The 25,842-nt window shown below is 45.0% G+C and overlaps 1 protein-coding gene across 1 annotated transcript in view; it reads left to right on the top strand.

The window, feature by feature from the left end:
• Nucleotides 1-25,293, top strand: part of TEX45 (testis expressed 45) — a 201,636-nt gene extending 176,343 nt beyond the window's left edge. The window contains exon 8 of the mRNA XM_029614122.1: nucleotides 24,551-25,293. Coding sequence (XP_029469982.1) covers nucleotides 24,551-24,739 — 189 coding nt within the window. The 3' untranslated portion in view covers nucleotides 24,740-25,293. The remainder of the gene's footprint in view (nucleotides 1-24,550) is intronic.
• The last annotated feature ends 549 nt before the right edge of the window (nucleotides 25,294-25,842 follow it).

The raw sequence follows: 25,842 nt of genomic DNA, 5'->3' as shown, positions 1-25,842 counted from the left end.
TATGGGGAAAGCATCTCCATAGCTGCCATTGATTTTTACTCTGGCAGACGAGTGGTCATATAATTTCATAATCCATTGTACAAAGTAAGGCCCAAATCCCATCTTTTTAAGTGTAGCAAACAAAAAAGGCCATTGAACTAAATCAAACGTCTTTTCTGCATCTAGAGACAAAAGGACCGATGGAATACCACGTTGCTGTACATATTCAATTAAATCCACAATCCTACGAACGTTATCAGCAGCTAGTCGACAGGTACAAATCCCACTTGGTCAGGATGTACCATCTCAGGGAGCACCATATTCATCCTAGCTGCCAGGATTCTAGCCAAAATTTTTAAATCCAAGTTAATTAACGATATTGGCCAGTAGGAGCCACACTGTTCAGGGTTGCGGCCCGGCTTTGCTATGACAGAAATTCCCGCCGTGTTTGCTTGATTATCCAACTGACCCTCCTCCCTTAAAGAATTAAACATGTACATCAAGGGCCCCGTGAGGTGCTGCTGATATTTTTTATAATAAGCAGCAGAAAACCCATCTAAGCCGGGTGCTTTCCCCATTTTCAACCTTTTAATAGCATCCTCTACTTCTAGAGCAGTAATAGGCTTATCTAGTAAAGTGGACTGCTCAGAAGAGAGCACTGGCAGAGTTACAGAGTCTAAATACTCAATGATATTAGATTCTGCCACTACTCCCCCCGAGGAGTACAAGGTAGCATAAAAATCTGTAAAAGCCTGACGAATGTCCGTGGATGAAGTGACAAGTTTCCCTCTCGAGTCGCATACCTTAGCTACCATGGTTTGTGCTCTAGCCGCCCTCAATTTATTGGCCAAATATCTCCTCGCTTTATTGCCACCTTCATAGAGAAGGTGGCAATAAAGCGTGGAGATATTTGCGCCAAAGGAGCAAATATCTCCTGCAAATAGGCCTCCGTCAGATCGAGGGAGGCCAAGAATTCTCTGGGGTGTACCACCGCAATCACTGCCCGGAGGGTTTCCTCCACCACGAGGCAACATCCTTTGGCCTCTCGCCGCTCTCCTTCGCGCAGCTCCGTCCCGGACCGCACTCCGCACTAGCTGCACCTCTCCATCTCCTCAACCAATCAGGAGCCAGGCGCTCCCACGACATCATTAGCCAGCGACCTTAGGGGTTTTAAACCCCCTACTACTTTCCCGGCATCATGCGCCAAAGGCGCGCGACAAAGGGGCCTGCCCCTTTGTGCGCCCCTTCGTGCAGCCCCGAGGGCTGGCGGGGCCTCTCCCTACTGCGGACCTCTTACCCTCACTTATTTTCTTACTCTAATCATCTCCGGAGTTCAGTCACCATCCAGAATCCAACTGAGACCAACTCAATCTTCCCTACCAGCCTCTCACTCCAACGCCTGCCTTCAGACATCCCTTAGTGCTACCCTGCCATCTACTAACCTTCACATCAGCTCCTCCCTCCTGGCCTTTAAACTACCACCTTCCCCTCCAGCTCCCACTCCTTACCCTCTATCTCATCCTCTACTTTCACCAGCACAACATTCCAGAAGGCAGCCAATTTGCCCGATCCCGATTCTTCAGCACTGCCTATCCTCCAAAGAAAAATCAACTAGGCATGCTCAACACCGCAATTTAAAATCACTTACACCAATTCTGATCGCACCAATCACCCAACTTCTAGGCCTCACCCTATTCTCATTAACATTATTCAACACGCAATCTCTAACCAAGAAATCTCTGATCTTCAGTGATTATCTCATCGACACTAAGCCGGATATATTCGCAATCACGGAAACATGGCTTAAGCCATCAGATACAGCAATTTTAAATCAATTACCTACGCAGACTTATGACATATTCTCTGTTCCCCGACAGAATAAAAAAAAGGGAGGGGGAATTCTTTTAGCAACTAAAAAAGACCTCAGATTCTCTCTCCACGCATTCAATTAAAATTCTAAACTTGAAATCGGCTTCTTCACATCAGCCCAACTTCAAATCCTTCTCGTCTACGCCCCTCCTGGCTTATTGGAAACAGACGCCTCCCCTCTAGTTGAAATAACCACAACTCTCTTCAATTTGGATGCTCCAGCAATAATTTTAGGCGATTTTAACCTACACGTGGACAACCCCACGCTTTCACCAAGTTGTGAAGCCCTACTCAATGCCCTCTCAGCCTTGGGATTCACGCAGTTAGTGAATAAACACACACACAGGGCAGGTCACACGCTAGATCTTTTTTTCGTCAACTCCGGCATCAAGCCTGCTTCTCACCTTAGTTGTTGGTCAGATCACACACTTATTGCAACCTCTCTCTCACTGAAAGAAACCACCACCCCACACATGCCTTCACCCGCACCCTCCTTCCTTTACAGAAGATCATGTTCCTCTGAAGACCTTAGTAATCATTTGGCATCTCAACTCCATCTCATAGACCTTACCGATCCGAACACAGCTCTCCGTTCCTGGAACAACATCACAGAATCCATTGCCAACAAATTATGTCCTCTAGTAACAAAGAAATCTCACTCCAACTCCTCCAAAAGACAACCTTGGTTCACTAATGAACTTAGGAAACTAAAACAAAGCTTAAGACAGAAAGAGACCAAATGGCGTAAAGCCCCGTGCGCCAGCTCACTGGCCTCCTACAAATTCACGCTACATCAATACAAGGCCTCTACAATGAGATCCAAAAGGGACTTCTACGCATCCAAGATCCATGACCTGGTCTTCGATGCCAAAGCCCTCTTTGCCTATGTATCTAATCTCACACAAATCAACCCTCCGGAGATTCCCAGTAACCTAGCACTAGCTAAAGCTGAAGAACTAGGCCATCATTTCCAAAACAAAATCACCAGCCTCCTAACGCAGCTGCCCTCCAGCACCCAATCTCTCCCGACTCCACATCATCCTTCCTGCAAAAGCATTTGTTTTGATGCATTCGAACCCATTTCCGCCTCTGAAATACAAGTCACCCTTAGGAGAACGAAACCTTCCTCTCACCCTTCGGATCATATCCCCACCAAACATCTCTTGACAATTCCTGACTCCATCTCCAACTCACTGGCGGACATCATAAACTGCTCTCTATCCCAAGGATCCTACCCAGACGACCTCAAACTAGCTTCCCTCAAACCACTCCTAAAGAAACCAAATCTGGATCCGAAAGATCCGAATAATTTCCGCCCGATCGCCAACCTGCCCTTCATAGCCAAGATTATGGAAAAATTAGTGAACACTCAAATATCGGATTACATTGAAGATAACAATTTCCTATTCCCCTCCCAGTATGGGTTCCGCAAAACATTAAACACAGAATCTCTCCTCATTTCCCTGACTGACTTCCTCATCATGGGTCTCGACAAAGGTCAATCCTTCTTACTGATCCTACTGGACCTCTCGGCAGCATTCGACACGGTTAACTACTCCATCCTCATAAACCAGTTGGCCTCCATAGGAATTTCAGGCACTGCTTTTACATGGTTTAAAACTTTCCTCAGCAATAGAGGTTACAAGGTTAGGATCCAGAACAAAGAATCATCACGCTACGCCTCACCCGTAGGAGTCCCACAGGGTTCCTCCTTGTCTCCTATACTCTTTAACATCTACCTTTTACCACTATGCCAGCTTCTCACCAACCTCAAGCTAAAACATTTCCTCTACGCGGATGATATTCAGATCGTGATCCCCATTAAAGATACCTACTCGAAAACACTTGACCACTGGGAAAACTGCTTCCAAGAAATCAAACACCTTCTCTCCAGACTAAACCTAGTATTAAACTCCTCCAAGACCGAACTCCTGCTCATCTCCCCTGAAAACAGTTGCAACACCTCTACGCATCCTGCCATTCCACCAACCACACAAGTGAGAGACTTAGGAGTGATTATTGACAATCGCATGAACTTGAAAGCCACCATCAATAGAACCACCAAAGACTGTTTCCACAAACTCCAGGTGCTGAAAAGGATTAGACCTCTCTTCCACACTCAAGACTTCAGAACGATCCTACAAGCAATCATCTTCTCAAAGTTAGATTATTGTAATTCAATCTTACTTGGTCTCCCTTCCTCTTACACCAAACCTCTTCAGATGGTACAAAATGCGGCAGCACGAATACTAACCAACTCCAGGAGGAAAGACCACATCACCCCAATCCTAAAAAACCTACACTGGCTGCCTATACATTTCAGAATCATCTACAAGTCCATTTCCATTATATACAAAACCATCCACCAACATGCTCCAGTTGACCTACTAATCCCACTTAGACTACATAACTCATCTAGACCGACAAGAGACGCATACAGAGGATCTCTCCAAGTACCTTCTACCAAAACCACCAGACATATTACCTTAAGGGATCAGGCCCTCTCCACAGCCGGTCCCCCTTTATGGAACTCCATCCCCCCCGATCTGAGACAGGAGCCCTGCCTCCTAACCTTCAGGAAAAGACGTAAGACTTGGCTGTTTAAGCAAGCATTCCCGGACCCTAATTAATTTCTAACTCCACCAACCTATATCACACAGGCATTTTAGTTTCAATGATGTACAATTATCTTTAGCCTACGTTATCCTGTCCTTTTATTTCTCTCCCCTCCCAGTTCTATCTTCCTTGTTATTTGAAACTGCTTTCTCCGCACCATAGTCTAGTTTGAAGTTTATTTTGCACCCTGTTCAACTGTAAACCAGCATGATGTGATTGTATCATGAATGCCGGTATATAAAAAACCTAAATAAATAAAATAAATAGTATTGTTGCTTTAAGATGTTTAAAGAGTGGCTGATGGCAGTGTCATCAATTGCCCTAATGGAATCCCTAACTTTGAGTATTTTATGATAATCCTTCGAGGACAATGACAACTGGTGTTGCCGTGTCAGAGAATCCAAATCACACAAGAGGGACCTGCGAGCACGTTCCCTTTCCTTATTGCAGTAGGCCGCCCGCGCTATGAATATTCCTCTCATTACAGCTTTAGAACACTCCCACACTATTGTAGGAGGCATGTCCTCTGTGCTATTAGTCTCAAAATAGGACTTGATTTGTGTATCCAAGTGACTCACAAATGTCTTGTCAATCAACAGACTTTCATTGAGTCGCCACGAACGCAGCCCTCTGTCAGGATCCTGCAGCTTTACGTCTACCCAAATAGGGGCATGGTCAGACCAGTTTATACTATCTATGCCTACTTTGCTAACTGCATTTTGTAGAGTGGGATTAAGAAATAGATAATCTAAACGAGAATAAGTGCAATGAGGTTTAGAGAAAAAAGTATAGGAGCGCGACCTGGGATGCCTCTGACGCCAAATATCTATTAAGCTCCAGTGCTCCAGAAAGGCTGACCACTCCCGTTGCATACCTTGCACGACTGTGCTAACATTAGAGGAATCGAGCTTGGGGTCTCGGACTGCATTAAAGTCACCCCCTATAATTAGTTCACCCAATGCATGTTGCTGCAGTAAGTTATCAATGATGGTTAAAAAAAACCCTTGATTAGTATTTGGAAAGTATACATTAAGAAGGGTGAAAACCCTGGCTCCTATCCAGACATGGAGAAGCATAAAGCGGCCATTTTCATCTGCCAGTTTAAACATAACCTCATGCACCAATGCATTCGCTATAAGTATTCCCACCCTGGCATATCAAGATCCTTTCGTGCTGGCTGCCCAATGAGCACTTTGGAATTGAGTATTCGTAAGTAATCGCTCATGTCTCTTTCTCACATGCGTTTCCTGTATAAAAGCCACTAAAGCCCTCTGAGATTGCAGTTCTTTTTTAAGCATCATTCGCTTCCTGGATGTATTTAAGCCCTTTACATTAAGGGATAATATGCGTGTGTCCATTATAAAAATTGTTAGAATGGGGAGGTCCCATCACTAAAACCTTACCCCAAGGGAAAATATGGGTATCTCTCAACCCCCCCCCCCCCCCCCCGCGCTGCCACATAAACCACATGGCCCTCCAACTGAAATCCCCTCCCCAACAATGCCCATTCACGTATAAGAAAAGCCCAAGCTGTCAGCGTGAAAAAATGAATACCAATCCCTCCTATTACCGGGATTAGTTAATTGGGGTGCGCTCCCTACTCCTCTACGAGAACAGACATCTTCCCCCCTCCCCCCCAGGCCGCATGTACTTATGGCAATATACAAATATACTATTAGAGAATGAACTAAGTAATAGCATACTGATATTCAAAAAACCGTCAACCAACGTAACAAAGAACTCTCAACCTCCAGAGGTTTTTGCTTCATGAAAGTAAAATGTGAGAAAAGTATTCTCCCTGCAGTGTATGTAAAGACTTCAAGGTCCCAGGACCAAGACCATTTCAGGCCTATCGTTCTAGCCAGTGCTGCGATCTGAATTCTTCAGCCCTTGTCACTGGCCATGAATTGAGGAGCATCTGATTGACATCGCAAGCCTTTGCCTCCCTTTCCTGCTCTCTGCCACCTAGGATGCATATCCATTTTAGTTGGGGCAGCCGCCATTTTAGGGGCTTGAAAGGATGTAGGCAGTTGGGCCTGTCGAAATGCCTCTGCAGCTTCTTCAAGTGTTTGGATTTTATAGGTAATGCCCTTCACTTGGAACTGCAGGCTAAACGGGAATGTCCAGCGATAACGTATGGAGCACTCATGCAGATTAGCTGTTACTTCACGCAAGGCATATCGTTTAGAGAGGGTGATTGGCGCCAAATCCTGGAAAATGGCAAGTTTATTATTTTGCCAAATAATCTCCTTCATTTTTCTTGATTGCTCATGTACCTTCAATTTTTGCGTATAGTTATGGAAACATATAATAATGTCTCTGGCTCCTGTGTCCCTTCGTGGACCTAGAGCGCGATGAGCTCTATCCAAGTTAATATCCGCCGGTGACACTTCCCCGTCATCTTGTTCTGAATCATTCTGATTTAATATAAAGGCGCACACTTGCTGCGCCACTACAGCCGCATCAGAAAAAGTTTCTATGATAGGGACACCTCGGATATGGAGGTTGTTTCTCCTATTTCTATTTGCTAGGTCCTCTACTTTATCGGCAAGAGCCGTGACATCTTTACGGATTATCCCTTGTTCAGAGCTCAGGTGATTAATGGAGTCACCATGTTGGTCTGCCCTGATGTCCAACTCATCCACTCTGTGGCCTAACGCGCCGAAATCTTCTTTGAGCTCCGCCATGACCGCCATGAGGTCTGATTTTTGTTGGTGCAGTTCGAACCTCAACTCCATAAACCAGTCCCTTATTTCATCCCGGGAACGAAAGTTAAAGTGAGTTTCGTCCCCAGTCAGGGTTTCTTTCAGGGGCTCTATCAGTGGATCGTCAGTGTTATTCACTGCTTCGGGCTGTGCGGCAGCCATGTTGGTGTTTGTGTCCGCTAGTGCTTTACCGTATGAAAACTGCTTCAAATCAGTCGTCTTTCGTTTAGAAGCCATAGGTAGCTCACAAATTGGCATCTGCCAAGAAAAATAGTCAAAGCTGGGAAGGCTGAGGTCAATAAAAACACAATTTAGACGATATTAGGCCTGAAGGGGACGGAGCTCCGCTCTCAGACATCTGCTCTCATCGGCTCCCTAGAGCGCCCCCTCTTCTTCTTTTTCTGAGCAGCCTGAGCCACAGGACCCGATTTTTTTTTTTGGAATTTGTGCTTCTATTGCACAAATCCTATTTGGCTAGTTTACAGGAGGAAACAGACCCCCCCCCCCCGCCCCTCCCCCGGCTAAGGTCCCTCGACTCTCCGTTCCTCCTCCTGCGCCTCAGGGTGGGCAGGGAGCAATGTGGGTCCGGGTGGTCCCGGGGCCCCTTTCCCCTCGCCGGGCCCTCCAGCCTTCCCAGGACCCGGATCAGGATCCGGACGCGGTTGATGTCCCTCCTCCCCTAGAGGGGGACGACCCCCGGGTCCTCTGTCTTTTTCGTAGGGAGGAACTGGAACCTCTCCTTCCCTTTATTTCTCAAGAGTTAGGGATTGACTGTCCCCCTGTGGACTAGTTTTCTGCGGCAATGCCGGCATCCTCCGACCCAGTCATAGCAGGGCTCAGGCCCTACCGTCCTCCTTCCCTTTTCACCTTATGCATAAGCTTATGTTCCTACGGGAATGGCAGGCCCCTGAGGCGAGTCTCTGGGTCGGAAGGGCCATGGAAAAACTTTATCCCCTCCCTGAGGAGTGTTTGGATTTGTTGAAGCTGCCTAAGGTGGACTCTTCTGTGACGGCGGTCACTAAACATACAACCATCCCGGTGGTTGGGGCTACAGCCTTGAGAGATGTACAAGATCGTAAGCTTGAATCCCATCTCAAGCGCATTTTTGAAATCCTGGCCCTGGGTGTTAGGGCGTCGATTTGCAGCAGTCTCATGCAGCGGGCAAGTCTTAGGTGTGTCCAGCAATTGCTTAGCACCCAGGACCTCCCGCCTGCAGAGGCAGAGTAAGCTGACCGGTTAGAAGGCACTGTAGCTTATGGGGCGGATGCCCTATATGATTTGTTCCACGTACAGGCGAAGGCGATGGTCTCGGCTAGATGGCTCCTCTGGCTAGGCCACTGGGCAGCTGATTTGTCTTCCAAGGCACAGCTGGGTACTCTCTCTTTCAAAGGTAAGTTACTCTTTAGGGAGGAGCTGGACCAGCTTATTAAGTCTTTGGGGGAAAACAAGGCTCATAAGTTGCCTGAGGACTGCCCGAAACAGGCTAGATCCTTCTTCCCTACTCACACCCGCTTCCGGGGTCAACACCGCTATAACCCTAGGGCAAGGGGTGCCTTCTCCAGGGGGAATTCTTCTCGGGCCCAGTCTTGGCCCCAGTCCTTTCAAGGCCGGTGACCTTTTCGAGATGCCGCTTCCCACCATCCAGCGTCCAAGCCCGCCTCGCAATGAGAATCCGCTGGCCCATTCCTCCGTTCCCAACTTAGGTGGTCGTTTGTCCCTGTTTGTGGAGGAATGGGCCAAGATCGCGTCGGACCAGTGGGTCCTCGAAACCATCGCCAAAGGCGACGTTTTCGAGTTTGCTCGCAACATCCCGGACTTGTACATGGTCTCTCCGTGCGGCCACCGGAAGCGGGCCACGGTCACCCAGACTTTTCTCAGACTTCAGGGGCTGGGGGCCATCTGCCCGGTTCCGAGGGCAGAGCGCGGTACCGACTAATACTCCATTTATTTCGTGGTCCCGAAGAAGGACGACTCCTTCCGTCCCATCCTGGATCTCAAGAGGGTCAACCGGGCCCTCAAAGCCTCATTTCTGGATGGAAACCCTCCGGGCAGTGATTACGGTGGTACACCCCAGAGAATTCTTGGCCTCCCTCGATCTGACGGAGGCCTATTTGCATATTCCGATCCATCCCGAGCATCAGCGGTTCCTTCGTTTCCACATCCTGGGCCAACACTTAAGAACATAAGAAAATGCCATACTGGGTCAGACCAAGGGTCCATCAAGCCCAGCATCCTGTTTCCAACAGTGGCCAATCCAGGCCATAAGAATCTGGCAAGTACCCAAAAGCTAAGTCTATTCCATGTTACCATTGCTATTGGCAGTGGTTATTCTCTAAGTGAACTTAATAGCACATTTACCAAGGTGATGGTTGTGGTTATTTTATTTAATAATAACTGAGTGCATTGTATTGAAAAACCAAAAAAAAAACCCACAAAAAAAAAAAAAACCCCACAAAAAAGTAGCCAGAAGCTAGAAATAAGCTAGGAGCAGTATATACCAAAGTAAAAAAGTTGAATAGTTCAGCTCAGTTACTCACCTTGGAAAAGTGTTGAGGTAGTGTGATTAGGTTTGAATAGGGAACAACATTTGTTAATCAAGGGAGCTGTGAGTCACTCAGGCTGACTAACTAAAGTTAGACTGTTTGTAATTCCCAACCCTCCCACCCCTCGCCCACCCACCCCAAGCTCATCCCTTAATTTATAGGCAGGTGCCACTTGCACAAAAAAAAAACAAAAACCCATCAACAAAAACTTTATAGAGAATTCGATCAGACCCCAGTAGGCCACTACCAGACATATAGTGAATTCACTAATACATTTAAAGGAACTTAGACACATTCCTACTCCCATAGTAACCTAAAACATAACTAGGAACTGATCAAAATTGAGATGAAGGCAGCAGTCCAGCAGCAAGAGGGGGGCTTCCCAGTCTTTTGCATCGAGTGTCACATGTATGATTTTTTACCCACCGGTGAGAAGTTGTACATGTGCATGCGATGCAAAGAGCTCCTGGCTCTCAGAGAACGAGTCCGATCTCTGGAGGCTAGAGTGGCAAACCTGGAGGAGCTGAGGGAGACAGAGAGGTATATAGATGAGACCTTCAGGGAGATAGTAGTCCAGTCCCAACTTCAGACTGGCAGCCCTGGTGCTGCCTTGGAGGAAGAAGGTCTCATAATGGGAGAGCACCAACCAGGTGTAGCAGGAAAGGATCCTGTAGCAAGGACCTGCTCTCTAGGTGATGCATTGTCCTTTCGCACTGAGGATATCTCCCCAAGGCCTACTGCCCAGGAGGGAAGGGTTAGGTCGGCCGTCATAGTTGGTGATTCGATTATTAGGAATGTAGATAGCTGGGTGGCGGGTGGGCGTGAGGATCGCCTGGTAACATGCCTACCTGGTGCGAAGGTGGCGGACCTCACGCGTCACCTAGATAGGATTTTAGACAGTGCTGGGGAGGAGCCGGCTGTCGTGGTACACGTGGGCACCAACGACATAGGAAAATGTGGGAGGGAGGTTCTGGAAGCCAAATTTAGGCTCTTAGTTAGAAAGATTAAATCCAGAACCTCCAGGGTAGCATTCTCTGAAATGCTCCCTGTTCCACGCGCAGGTCACCAGAGGCAGGCAGAGCTCCGGAGTCTCAATGCGTGGATGAGACGATGGTGCAAGGAAGAGGGATTCAGTTTTGTTAGGAACTGGGGAACCTTTTGGGGAAGGGGGAGTCTCTTCCGAAGGGATGGGCTCCACCTTAACCAGGGTGGAACCAGACTGCTGGCGCTAACTTTTAAAAAGGAGATAGAGCAGCTTTTAAACTAGAACAAAGGGGAAAGCCGACAGTTGCTCAGCAGCGCATGGTTCGGAGAGATGTATCTTTAAAGGATACTAATGATGCATTAGAATTAGGGCATCCCGACAGTGAGGTTCCAATAATTAGAAAAGTAGTCCAAGTGCCTGTAACTAAAAACTCACCTAAGCTAAAAAATTCTAACTTATCCCTATCAATTAAAAAGCAGAATAAAAATACAAACAAAAAACAAACTTTGAAATGTTTGTATGCTAATGCCAGAAGTCTAAGAAGTAAGATGGGAGAATTAGAATGTATAGCAGTAAATGATGACATAGACTTAATTGGCATCTCAGAGACATGGTGGAAAGAGGATAACCAATGGGACAGTGCTATACCGGGGTACAAATTATATCGCAATGACAGAGAGGAGCAGTCGGGAGGAGGTGTGGCGCTTTATGTCCGGGATGGCATAGGGTCCAACAGGATAAACATCCTGCATGAGACTAAATACAAAATTGAATCTTTATGGGTAGAAATCCCTTGTGTATCAGGGAAGACTACAGTGATAGGTGTATACTACCGTCCACCTGGTCAAGATGGTGAGATGGACAGTGAAATGCTAAGAGAAATTAGGGAAGCTAACCAAATTGGTAGTGCAGTAATAATGGGAGACTTCAATTACCCCAATATAGACTGGGTAAATGTATCATCGGGTCACGCTAGAGAGATAACGTTCCTGGATGGAATAAATGATAGCTTTATGGAGCAATTGGTTCAGGAACCGACGAGAGAGGGAGCAATTTTAGATCTAATTCTCAGTGGAGCACAGGACTTGGTGAGAGAGGTAACGGTGGTGGGGCCGCTTGGCAATAGTGATCATAATATGATCAAATTTGATTTAATGACTGGAAAAGGAACAGTGTGCAAATCCAAGGCTCTCGTGCTAAACTTTCAAAAGGAAAACTTTGATAAAATGAGAAAAATTGTTAGAAAAAAACTGAAAGGAGCAGCTACAAAAGTAAAAAATGTCCAAGAGGCGTGGTCATTGTTAAAAAATACCATTCTAGAAGCACAGTCCAGATGTATTCCACACATTAAGAAAGGTGGAAAGAAGGCAAAACGATTACCGGCATGGTTAAAAGGGGAGGTGAAAGAAGCTATTTTAGCCAAAAGATCTTCATTCAAAAATTGGAAGAAGGCTCCAACAGAAGAAAATAGGATAAAGCATAAACATTGGCAAGTTAAATGTAAGACATTGATAAGACAGGCTAAGAGAGAATTTGAAAAGAAGTTGGCTGTAGAGGCAAAAACTCACAGTAAAAACTTTTTTAAATATATCCGAAGCAGAAAGCCTGTGAGGGAGTCAGTTGGACCGTTAGATGATCGAGGGGTTAAAGGGGCACTTAGAGAAGATAAGGCCATCGTGGAAAGATTAAATGATTTCTTTGCTTCGGTGTTTACTGAAGAGGATGTTGGGGAGGTACCCGTAATGGAGAAGGTTTTCATGGGTAATGATTCAGATGGACTGAATCAAATCACGGTGAACCTAGAAGATGTGGTAGGCCTGATTGACAAACTGAAGAGTAGTAAATCACCTGGACCGGATGGTATACACCCCAGAGTTCTGAAGGAACTAAAAAATGAAATTTCAGACCTATTAGTAAAAATTTGTAACTTATCATTAAAATCATCCATTGTACCTGAAGACTGGAGGATAGCAAATGTAACCCCAATATTTAAAAAGGGCTCCAGGGGCGATCCGGGAAACTACAGACCGGTTAGCCTGACTTCAGTGCCAGGAAAAATAGTGGAAAGTGTTCTAAACATCAAAATCACAGAACATATAGAAAGACATGGTTTAATGGAACAAAGTCAGCATGGCTTTACCCAGGGCAAGTCTTGCCTCACAAATCTGCTTCACTTTTTTGAAGGAGTTAATAAACATGTGGATAAAGGTGAACCGGTAGATATAGTATACTTGGATTTTCAGAAGGCGTTTGACAAAGTTCCTCATGAGAGGCTTCTAGGAAAAGTAAAAAGTCATGGGATAGGTGGCGATGTCCTTTCATGGATTGCAAACTGGCTAAAAGACAGGAAACAGAGAGTAGGATTAAATGGGCAATTTTCTCAGTGGAAGGGAGTGGACAGTGGAGTGCCTCAGGGATCTGTATTGGGACCCTTACTGTTCAATATATTTATAAATGATCTGGAAAGAAATACGACGAGTGAGATAATCAAATTTGCAGATGACACAAAATTGTTCAGAGTAGTTAAATCACAAGCAGATTGTGATAAATTGCAGGAAGACCTTGTGAGACTGGAAAATTGGGCATCCAAATGGCAGATGAAATTTAATGTGGATAAGTGCAAGGTGATGCATATAGGGAAAAATAATCCATGCTATAATTACACGATGTTGGGTTCCATATTAGGTGTTACAACCCAAGAAAGAGATCTAGGTGTCATAGTGGATAACACATTGAAATCGTCGGTTCAGTGTGCTGCGGCAGTCAAAAAAGCAAACAGAATGTTGGGAATTATTAGAAAAGGAATGATGAATAAAACGGAAAATGTCATAATGCCTCTGTATCGCTTCATGGTGAGACCGCACCTTGAATACTGTGTACAATTCTGGTCGCCGCATCTCAAAAAAGATATAATTGCGATGGAGAAGGTACAGAGAAGGGCTACCAAAATGATAAGGGGAATGGCACAACTCACCTATGAGGAAAGACTAAAGAGGTTAGGACTTTTCAGCTTGGAGAAGAGACGACTGAGAGGGGATATGATAGAGATGTTTAAAATCATGAGAGGTCTAGAACGGGTAGATGTGAATCGGTTATTTACTCTTTCGGATAGTAGAAAGACTAGGGGACACTCCATGAAGTTAGCATGGGGCACATTTAAAACTAATCGGAGAAAGTTCTTTTTTACTCAACACACAATTAAACTCTGGAATTTGTTGCCAGAGAATGTGGTTCGTGCAGTTAGTATAGCTGTGTTTAAAAAAGGATTGGATAAGTTCTTGGAGGAGAAGTCCATTACCTGCTATTAAGTTCACTTAGAGAATAGCTACTGCCATTAGCAATGGTTACATGGAATAGACTTAGTTTTTGGGTACTTGCCAGGTTCTTATGGCCTGGATTGGCCACTGTTGGAAACAGGATGCTGGGCTTGATGGACCCTTGGTCTGACCCAGTATGGCATTTTCTTATGTTCTTATGGTGGAGGCGGCCCTTCGGAAGGACGGTGTCCTGATCCATCTGTACTTGGATGATTGGTTAATCCGAGCCAAGTTGGCGACCCTCTGCCGCCAGGCAGTGGACCACGTTCTCGTGCTCCTCTCGGTTGGATAGTCAATTTCTCCAAGAGCAACCTACAGCTGTGTCAGGTCTTGGAGTTCCTGGGGGCTCGCTTCGATACCTGCGTCAGCAAGGTCTTTCTACCGGACTCCAGAGCTTTCAAGCTGATGGTTCAGCTCCAGGGCTTCTTCTCCATGCCTCTTCCCACGGCGTGGGATTATCTACAGGTCCTGGGGACCATGGCGTTGACGATCGACCTGGTCCCCTGGGCATTTGCACATATGCATCCATTACAGAGAGCCTTGTTGGCTCGTTGGAAGCCGGTATCAGAGCAGTTTCAGATGCAGCTCCCTCTCTCAGAATCTACCATCAGTGAATTACAATGGTGGCTCCCGCTCAAGCACCTTCTCTGTGGAATGTCCCTTCGGACCCCGCAGTGGATGGTAGTCACGACGTATGCCAGCCTGTCCGGTTGGGGAGCAGTTTGCCTGTCTCAGGTCACGCAGGAGCTCTGGTCCCCAGCCCAGTCTCGTTGGCACATCAACCACCTGTAGACCTGGGCGGTTCGTCTAGCTCTCAAGGCTTTTCTTCCTCTACTCCGCCGCCAGGTGGTCCGGGTGCTCTTGGACAATTCCACCACTATAGCATACATCAATCGACAATGGGGCACCAGGAGTCGCCTGGTGGCCCTCGAAGCAAGTCACCTTCTCGCATGGGCGGAGCTGCACCTGGACTGCCTCACGGCATCCCACATTGCGGGCAATGAGAACGTCCAAGCCGACTTCTTGTGTCGCCAGTGTCTGGACCCAGGCGAGTGGGAGCTGTCCGAAGATGCCATGGCCCTCATCGGCAGATGGGGTCCCCCGCATCTTGGCTTGATGGCGACTCTGCACAACGCCAAGGCTCCCCGGTTCTTCAGCCACTGGTGAGAACACTGTGCGGAAGGGGTAGATGCCCTATCTCTTCCGTGGCCGAGCGACGTTCTTCTGTATGTGTTCCCTCCGTGGCCCCTTGTCGAAAGTGCTCAGTCAGATAGAGCTTCACAGAGGCCCGGTCATTCTTGTAGCTCCCGAGTGGCCTCGCAGGCCGTGGTTCGCGGATCTGGTCAATCTAGCGTCGGACTGTCCTCTTCACCTGGGTCATCTTCCACACCTCCTCAGCCAAGATCCTGTATCTTTCGACCAGGCAGATCGCTTCTGTCTTGTGGCTTGGCTTTTGAACAGCGACGGCTAAGGCGGAGGGGATATGCCGAGGATGTCATTTCCACTATCTAGCGGTCCCGCAAAACTTCTACCTCCATTATCTATGTCCGGGTTTGGAAGGTCTTCGAGCTGGCCTGTGTGGAAGCGGGCATTTCGATTCGATCGGCCCCCGTCTCACTCGTCCTCTCTTTCCTTCAGCGAGGTCTCTCTCAGGGTCTCTCTTTTGGTTCGCTCTGTGTTCAGGTATCGGCCCTCGGTTCTCTCTTGGGAAGCCTCGACGGCCACGCGGTTGCGTCCCATCCGGATATTGTCCGCTTTCTCAAGGGGGTCAAACATTTGAAGCCCCCATTGCGTCTCACATGTCCCTCGTGGAGTTTGAACTTGGTTCTTCGGGCGCTCTGTCAGGCTCCCTTTGAGCCTTTTCGCCGTTCCACTCTCAAGGACTTGATGCTCAAGACGGTATTTCTGGTTGCCATTTGCTCCACTAGGCGGGTGTCTGAGATCCAAGCGCTGTCCTGCCGCAAGCCTTTCTTAAGCTTTTCGGATTCCGGGGTCTCCCTCAAGACGGTTCCGTCTTTCTTGCCGAAGGTCGTCTCTTCTTTTCACGTCAAAAAGTTGGTCGAGCTCCCCGCGTTCTCTCCGGCAGTCATTGCGAGCCCTGGCGGGGATGACTTACGCCGTCTGGATGTCAAGCACGTCCTCATGTGTTATCTGTAGGTCACCAACGACTTTCGGGTATCGGATCATCTTTTTGTCTTATGGGGTGGCCCCAACTGGGGCAAACAAGCCTCTAAGACTACGATATCTCGCTGGTTGAAGGAAACGATCTCATCGGCTTACCTCTGTCAGGGGCGTCCGGTTCTGGAGGGTCTTAAGGCTCATTCCTTGCGTTCTCAGGCGTCATCCTGGGCGGAGAGCCAGTTGGTCTCTCCGCAGGAGATATGCAGGGCGGCTACTTGGAAGTCCCTGCATACTTTTGCTCGACATTACCGCCTTGATGTTCAGGCACCAGTCTTTGGTTCCTTTGGGCGGCAGGTGCTTTGAGCGGGATTGTCTAGGTCCCACCCTGTCTAGGGAAGCTTTGGTACATCCTATAATCCGGACTGATCCGGGTACGTACAGGGAAAGGAAAATTAGGTCTTACCTGATAATTTTCGTTCCTGTAGTACCACGGATCAGTTCAGACGCCCTTCCCGTTCCTTGTCTTACTGTCCGCGCGAAGATCCTTATTCTGTACCTACCATGCTATCCTACATTGTTCTATCTGTTGCTTTATATGAGGTACCGGAAGCATCCATGTGATGATTGTGGGCATTTATGCAAGAGTGTCCACGCACAGAGTTCATTCACTGTTTTATCTTGTTCACTTAATCTTTCAGAGTTTTCTCATTGTGAGTTCTGCTGTTACTTGCTTGTTCCATGATGTTTTTCTTCCTCTGCTTTGACAATAGTTATATACTGAAGGGCTACAGGGTAGGCTCTGACCTCATATAGGATATCCTTTCAGTTTTAGTCTGTCTCCACCTGCTGGAAAGGAGGCTCAATCCATGGTCTGGACTGATCCGTAGTACTACAGGAACGAAAATTATGAGGTAAGACCTAATTTTCCTTTAGGGCATCCCAACAGAGAGGTTCCATCAAAAGCAAACATAGTCCATGTGCCTATATGTAAAAAATCACCAAAGCTAATGATTTTCGAATTATCCCTAACAACTGAAAAGCACACTTTGAAATGTCTGTATGCCAATGCCAGAAGCCTAAGAAGTAAGATGGGAGAATTAGAGTGTATAGCAGCAAATGATGAGATTGACATAATTGGCATCACAGAGACTTGATGGAAGGAAGATAACCAATGGGACAGTGCTATATTAGGGTACAAATTATATCGCAATGTTAAGGAGGACCAACTTGATGGGGGTGTGGCACTTTATGTCCAAGAGAGTATAGAGTCCAAGAGGATAAAGATCATACAAGAGACTAAATGCTCAGTAGAATCTATTTGGATAGAAATCCCATGTGTGTTGGGTAAGAGTATAGCGATAGTATACTACCATCCACCTGGACAAAATGGTCAGACAGATAATGAAATGCTAAGAGAAATCAGGGAAGCTAACCAATTTGGCATTGCAGTAATAATGGGAGATTTCAATTACCCCAATATTGACTGGGTAACTGTAACATCAGAACTTGCAAGAGACATAAAGTTCCTGGATGTACTAAATTACTGCTTTATGGAGCAATTGGTTTAGGAACCAACAAGAGAGGGAGCTATTTTAGATTTAATTCTTAGTGGAACGCAAGATTTGGTGAGAGAGGTAACGGTGGTGGGGCCAGATGGCAACAGTGATCATAACATGATCAAATTTAAACTAATAACTGGAAGGGGGACAATAAGTAAATCTGCAGCTCTAACACTAAACTTTCAAAAGGGAAACTTTGATAAAATGAGGAAAATAGTTAGAAAAAAACTGAAAGGTGCACCTGCAAAGGTTAAGTGTTCAACAGATATGGACATTGTTTAAAAATGCAATCCTAGAGGCGCAGTCCAGATGTGTTCCACACATTAAGAAAGGTGGAAGGAAGGCAAAACGATTACCGTCATGGTTAAAAGGTGAGGTGAAAGAGGCTATTTTAGCCAAAAAAACATCCTTCAAAAATTGGAAGAAGGATCCATCTGAAGAAAATAGGATAAAACATAAGCATTATCAAGTAAAGTGTAAAACATTGATAAGACAGGCGAAGAGAGAATTTGAAATGAAATTGGTCATAGAGGCAAAAACTCATAATAAAACCTTTTTAAAATATATCCGAAACAAGAAACCTGTGAGGGAGTCGGTTGGACCATTAGATGACCGAGGGATTAAAAGGGCTCCTACGGAGGTTAAGGCCATTGCAGAAAGACTAAATGAATTATTTGCTTCCGTGTTTACTAATGAGGATGTTGGGGAGATACCAGTTCCGGAGATGGTTTTCAGGGATGATGAGTCAGACGAAATGAACAAAATCACTGTGAACTTGGAAGATGAGTAGGCCAGATTGACAAACTAAAGAGTAGCAAATCACCTGGACCAGATGGTATGCATCCTAGGGTACTGAAGGAACTAAAAAATGAAATTTCTGATCTGTTAGTTAAAATTTGTAATCTATCATTAAAATCATCCATTATACCTGAAGACTGGAGGGTGGCCAATGGAACCCCAATATTTAAAAAAGGCTCCAGGGCGATCCGGGTAACTATAGACCAGTGAGCCTGTCTTCAGTGCCGGGAAAAATAGTAGAAACTATTCTCAAGATCAAAATCGTAGTGCACATAGAAAAACATGGTTTAATGGAACACAGTCAACATGGATTTACCCATGGGAAGTCTTGCCTAACAAATCTGCTTCATTTTTTTGAAGGGGTTAATAAACATGTGGATAAAGGTGATCTGGAAAGGAATACGATGAGTGAGGTTATCAAATTTGCGGATGATACAAAATTATTCAGAGTAGTTAAATCACAAGTGGATTGTGATACATTACAGGAGGACCTTGCAAGATTGGAAGATTGGGCATCCAAATGGCAGATGAAATTTAATGTGGACAAGTGCAAGGTGTTGCATATAGGGATAAATAACCCTTGCTGTAGTTACACGATGTTAGGTTCCTTATTAGGAGCTACCACCCAGGAAAAAGATCTAGGCATCATAGTGGATAATACTTTAAAATTGTCGGCTCAGTGTGCTGCAGCAGTCAAAAAAGCAAACAGAATGTTAGGAATTATTAGGAAGGGAATCGTTAATAAAATGGAAAATGTCATAATGCCTCTATATCATTAAATGGTGAGACCGCACCTTGAATACTGTGTACAATTCTGGTCGCCGCATCTCAAAAAAGATATAGTTGTGATGGAGAAGGTACAGAGAAGGGCAACCAAAATGATAAAGGGGATGGAATAGCTCCCCTGTGAGGAAAGGCTAAAGAGGTTAGGGCTGTTCAGCTTGGAGAAGAGGCAGCTGAGGGGGGATATGATGGAGGTCTTTAAGTTCATGAGAGGTCTTGAACGAGTAGATGTGACTCGGTTATTTACACTTTCGAATAATAGAAGGATCTAGGGGGCATTCCATGAAGTTAGCAAGTAGCACATTTAAGACTAATCGGAGAAAATTCTTTTTCACTCAATGCACAATAAAGCTCTGGAATTTGTTGCCAGTGGATGTGGTTCGTGCAGATAGTGTAGCTGGATTCAAAAAAGGTTTGGATGGGTTCTTGGAGGAGAAGCCCATTAACGGCTATTAATCAAGTTTACTTAGGGAATAGCCACTGCTATTAATTGCATCAGTAGCATGGGATCTTCTTAGTGTACTTGGAGCCTGGTTTGGCCTCTGTTGGAAACAGGATGCTGGGCTTGATGGACCCTTGGTCTGACCCAGCATGGCAATTTCTTATGTTCTTAAGGAGCAAAATTGTAATAAGCCTTAAAAATGAAACCAATGAAGGACTAGCTAATACTGGAATTATATAATCACTAGAGGAAACATCAGAGAATAAAGATGCAGCAGAATTTTGGATGAGTTGTGAGATTGGGGTAGACCAAGGAATAATGTGTTTAAAATCATGTGAGGTCTAGAACGGGTAGATGTGAATCGGTTACTCTTTCAGATAATAGAAAGACTAGGGGGCATTCCATGAAGTTAGCATGTGGCACATTTAAAACTAATCGGAGAAAGTTCTTTTTCACTCAACGCACAATTAAACTCTGGAATTTGTTGCCAGAGGATGTGGTTAGTGCAGTTAGTATAGTTGTGTTTAAAAAAGGATTGGATAATTCTTGGAGGAGAAGTCCATTACCTGCTATAAATTAAGTTGACTTAAAAAATAGCCACTGCTATTACTAGCAACAGTAACATGGAATAGACTTAGTTTTTGGGTACTTGCCAGGTTCTTGTGGCCTGGATTGGCCACTGTTGGAAACAGGATGCTGGGCTTGATGGACCCTTGGTCTGACCCAGTATGGCATGTTCTTAATGTATTGCAATAGTCAATGGATGGGAGTATCATAGCTTGGGTCACCATATAAAAGTTGGTACAGTCAAGAAAAGATTTAAGAGAACGCAGAATTCGCAATTTGGATCACAGAGTTAATGTACAGACGAAGTGATAGTGATCTATTATGACACCTAAATCATGAGCCTGAAGTTTAATGGGAATAATGTGATTATCAAAGATGAGATAAGTAGGATTGCCAAGGAGATAAGAGGATAAGAGGATTGCCAAGGAGAGGATAAGAGGATTGCCAAGGAGATAAAAAATGGTGACAAAACATTTTTCAGATACATCAGCGAAAAGAGAAAGGTCCAAAGTGGTATAGTGAAATTGAAAGGTGGTAATGATCAATGTGTGGAGAGAGACGAAGAAATGGCAGAAATATTAAACGAATACTTCAGCTCTGTGTTCACTAAAGAAGACCCTGGAGAAGGACCATCTCTACACAACAAGAAACTGGAAGGAAGTGGAATGGATATAAATCCTTTTACAGTAGAAAATGTGTGGGATGAGCTAAAGAACCTGAAAGTGGACAAAGCCATGGGGCCTGATGGGATTCATCCAAGGATATTGAGGGAGCTCAGAGATGTTCTGGCAGCTCCGCTGTGTGACCTGTTCAATAGATCCCTAGAAACGGGAGTGGTGCCAAGTGATTGGAGAAGAGCGGTGGTGGTCCCGCTTCACAAGAGTGAGAACAGGGAGGAGGCTGGCAACTACAGACCGGTTAGCCTCACTTCGGTGGTGGGAAAAGTAATGGAGTCACTGCTGAAAGAGAGAATAGTGAACTATCTACAGTCCGGAGAATTGATGGACCAGAGGCAACATGGATTCACCAGGGGAAGATCCTGTCAGACAAATTTGATTAACCTTTTTGACTGGGTAACCAAGGAATTGGATCGAGGAAGAGCGCTTGATATCATATACTTGGATTTCAGCAAAGCTTTTGATACGGTTCCGCACAGGAGACTCGTGAATAAAACGAGAAGCTTAGGAGTGAGGGCCGAGGTGGTGACCTGGATTGCAAATTGGCTGACAGACAGAAGACAATGTGTGATGGTAAATGGAACCTTCTCTGAAGAGAGAGCGGTTTTAAGTGGTGTACCGCAAGGATCGGTGTTGGGACCGGTCCTGTTCAATATCTTTGTGAGCGACATTGCGGACGGGATAGAAGGTAAGGTTTGTCTTTTTGCGGATGACACGAAGATCAGCAACAGAGTGGACACGCCGGAAGGAGTGGAGAGAATGAGACGGGATCTAAGGAAACTGGAAGAGTGGTCGAAGATATGGCAGCTCAGATTCAATGCCAAGAAGTGCAAAGTCATGCATATGGGGAGTGGAAACCCGAATGAACTGTATTTGATGGGGGGGGGGAAAAGCTGATGTGCACGGAGCAGGAGAGGGACCTTGGGGTGATAGTGTCTAATGATATGAAGTCTGCGAAACAATGTGACAAGGCGATAGCAAAAGCCAGAAGAATGCTGGGCTGCATAGAGAGAGGAATATCGAGTAAGAAAAGGGAAGTGATTATTCCCTTGTACAGGTCCTTGGTGAGGCCTCACCTGGAGTACTGTGTTCAGTTCTGGAGACCGTATCTACAAAAAGACAAAGACAAGATGGAAGCGGTACAGAGAAGGGCGACCAGGAAGGTGGAGGATCTTCATCGCATGACGTACGAGGAGAGATTGAAGAATCTAAATATGTACACCCTGGAGGAAAGGAGGAGCAGAGGTGATATGATACAGACTTTCAGATACTTGAAAGGTTTTAATGATCCAAAGACAACGACAAACCTGTTCCGTAGGAAAAAAATCAGCAGAACCAGAGGTCACGATTTGAAGCTCCAGGGAGGAAGATTCAGAACCAATGTCAGGAAGTATTTCTTCACGGAGAGGGTGGTGGACGCCTGGAATATCCTTCCGGAGGATGTGGTGAAGACCAGAACTGTGAAGGACTTCAAAGGGGCGTGGGATAAACACTGTGGATCCATAAAGTCAAGAGGCCGCCAATGAAGAGTGGGTGACTCACCAGAATGACAGCTACTGCCTGGAGACAATACCCTTATTCAATAAACATACACATGCTTACTGTGACTCCATCATCGCTCTAAGCTTCAACAGCAAGAGGAAATGTGGAAAAATGGATTTACACTCACAAAGAGGGGAGTAGCTGGCTTGTTACGGCGGTTACTACCCCAAACCAAATAAGCCTGATACTTCACCTTCAATGCATATACAGCATAGTTCTCTGCTTCAACGACAGGGGAGAAGAAAAAAGGGTTCGCACTCACAAAGCGGGGAGTAGCTGGCTTGTTACGGCGGTTACTACCCCAAACCAAATGTGTCTGATACTTCACTTTCGATGCATATCCAGCATGGCTCTCTGCTTCAACGGCATGGGAGAAGACTGATACATCACGCATTTCCAGCATAGCTCCCTGCTTCAACAGCAGGGGAGAAGAAAAACAACCAATAAGGACTGTATAACATAGTCTGGGTAAAACAAATAAGCATGGGTGTAGCTTGCTTATTGCGGCGGTTACTACCCCTACTACCCCTAACTAATCAAGCTAGATATTTCAATGGTGGGGGTGGAAGGTAAATAGAACCAAGAGCTAAGAGAAACAGATAAGTATGAGAGAAAAAATGTGTGAAGCTTGCTGGGCAGACTGGATGGGCCGTTTGGTCTTCTTCTGCCGTCATTTCTATGTTTCTATGTTAGGTTAGTTCTCAGGAGGAATGCGTGATAGTAAAACAATATCGATCTTATTGATATTAAGGGTTAGTTTATTAGATGTTAGCCAGCTCTTACCTTGACCCATGCAAGAGGTAAGATTTGTAGAAACAGATCCATTGTTGAAGTAATAGGGGAAAAAAACCCCTGAATATCATCAGCCTACAATTTAAATGAAATATCTAGGTCTGCCAGAACTTCACAAAGCGGGACCAGATAGAGATTGACAGAACTTCTGAAATTAAGGATCCTTGTGGGACTCCAGTAGGCAATGGGTACAAACCAGAGAATATGCTATCAGTCTTAACTCTGAAAGAACGGTCTGATAAATAAGAAGTGAACCAAAAGAGAACAGATGTGGAAACCCGCATAGATTCTAGATGAGCTAGTAGGATGGAATGATTAATGGTAAATGAGTAAAACTAGTAAATATTGGGTGCCTTTATCAAAAACTTGACAAATGGTGTCAAAACTACTCAGAAGTAAAGCTTCAGTGTTATGAGAGGACCAAAATCCAAACTCAGCATTGTTGAGAAGGTGATTAGCGTCAATGTGATCTTGAAGTTGAAAATGAAGGTTCCTAACTGTAGATAACAATAGTGAATTATTTCTGATGATTCTGCCCAACAGAAAAATGGCTGTAAAAACCTCTGAAATTAATATTCAAAAAGCCATTTAGAATATTGATCTCCTGGCGACTCCAGCACTGCTCTAAGAGAGGCAGCACTAGAAGCATGAGCCGGGAGTGAGGCAGAGGGTCCCTTGCTCCTAGCAATAAAATATAAGAGATTGGAAGGGTCGAGGGAAAGGGGGTGTACTGTGATATTGTTAATCCTTGTGGGTGGATGGGAAGGAGGGGGGAAGCCTGATTTTTGAAAATACCTGGTTGGGAGGGTCTCAGTAACATTTAAAGGATTTGGGGGGTCAGGAGGGCATGGCCCAACAGGGCTTTTATAAGATATATTTTCTTGGGGGGGGGGGGGGGGAGGGAGGGGATGGCCCACTGGCCCATTTATTTATTTGTTGTTTTTCTTTAATGTCAGTGCTACTTAGCCAGATATATTTAAAGATATCCAGTTAAGTAGCATGTTATCCGGCCATACAAGGATGGATAAATAAAAACCTTCCCAGCTATTTTCAAATAGCTGGGTAGTTTTTTAAGCTTGAACTTTAAGCTGGTATATTCAGCGGGATGTTTATCCTGCTGAATATATGGGATAAGTTAGCCGGTTAACTTGTCCACTAAACAGTCTATTGAATAATGGCTTCCTCTAAGTATAATTTTACTTTCTCTAATAGGCTCAGTTTGAATTATAACCAAACCTTTTCATTGTTTTCATAGATCAAGAAGTCCCATATCATTCATCCATGGAGAGGAGACAGATTTCTGAGCACAACGCACCAGAGGTTGTTTACGCCCAAGTACACGGGCCCTCCAATTTTCTACAAAACAGACTTCCAGGCAAGCCACTTACCCCTTGGAACCTTAGGGAAATATATCCCTGGTTGCTACAATGCACTTGCAAATTAATTTACTTTGCACTTCTGTGACAGTGTCAGATAGAGGCCAGTGATAAGCTGGCTAAATAGTGAAGTATTAAAAAACAAAAAAGTCTGCATATGCAGACCAGCTATGTTTGTGTTCAGCTGTGAGCAGTTCATTTGAGTGCTGTCTCAGCCACTACTTCCTCTAATATTACCTCCAATTTTATTTACAGTTCAATGTATAGAAGATAAAAAATAAAATTCCATTCTAGAAAAAGCAAATACTAATAAGCTAATACCTGCAACTGTTTTAGGAGAAATCTATGATTTTGCATCCTGATTTTGACTTTTGTAAACTTTAATTTTGTCATCGTTAATCTTACAGAATAAATTCCACTGTATCTTGTTAATTCTACCTAACGTGTAAAATGCTGTTGACCCACTAAAGGAGTTGGCCTTTTTTTTTTTTATAATTAGCTGTTCATTGAACAGAGGTATTGCATAAACAGCAAGAACACAAGAAATCACAATCATCAATACAATGCAACATGTCGACTGATAAAATAGCAATCGTAAATAAAGACATTGTAGTAGACTACAGCAATGTGTGATTTGTCCCTTTATTTTCCCTCCTATTTTACCCCTCCAACCCTTATCCCTCCCCATCCACTCTGGCAAACTATAAAACCTCAACATGATATACATGTTGAACGACTAGATGTGAATCGGTTATTTACACTTTCAGATAATAGAAGGACCAGGGGGCATCCCATGAAATTAACAAGTAGCACATTTAAGACTAATCGGAGAAAATTATTTTTCACTCAACGCATAATTAAGCTCTGGAAATTGTTGCCAGAGGACGTGGTTAGTGTAGTTAGTGTAGCTGGGTTCAAAAAAGGTTTGGATAAGTTCTTGCAGGAGAAGTCCATTAACTGCTATTAATCAAGTTTACTTAGCTAATAGCCACTGCTATTAATTGCATCAGTAGCATGGGATCTTCTTGGTGTTTGGGTACTTTGCCAGGTTCTTGTGACCTGGTTTGGCCTCTGTTGGAAACATGATGCTGGGCTTGATGGACCCTTGGTCTGACCCAGCATGGCAATTTCTTATGTTCTTTTACGAGAGAGAACACTATTAAATGAACAT

The sequence above is a fragment of the Rhinatrema bivittatum genome, chromosome 8 (genome assembly GCF_901001135.1).
Source record: "Rhinatrema bivittatum chromosome 8, aRhiBiv1.1, whole genome shotgun sequence".
NCBI classification, from domain to species: Eukaryota; Metazoa; Chordata; class Amphibia; order Gymnophiona; family Rhinatrematidae; genus Rhinatrema; species Rhinatrema bivittatum.
Note: the sequence above shows the minus strand (reverse complement) of the source record. Positions and strands in the feature narration are given on the sequence as shown.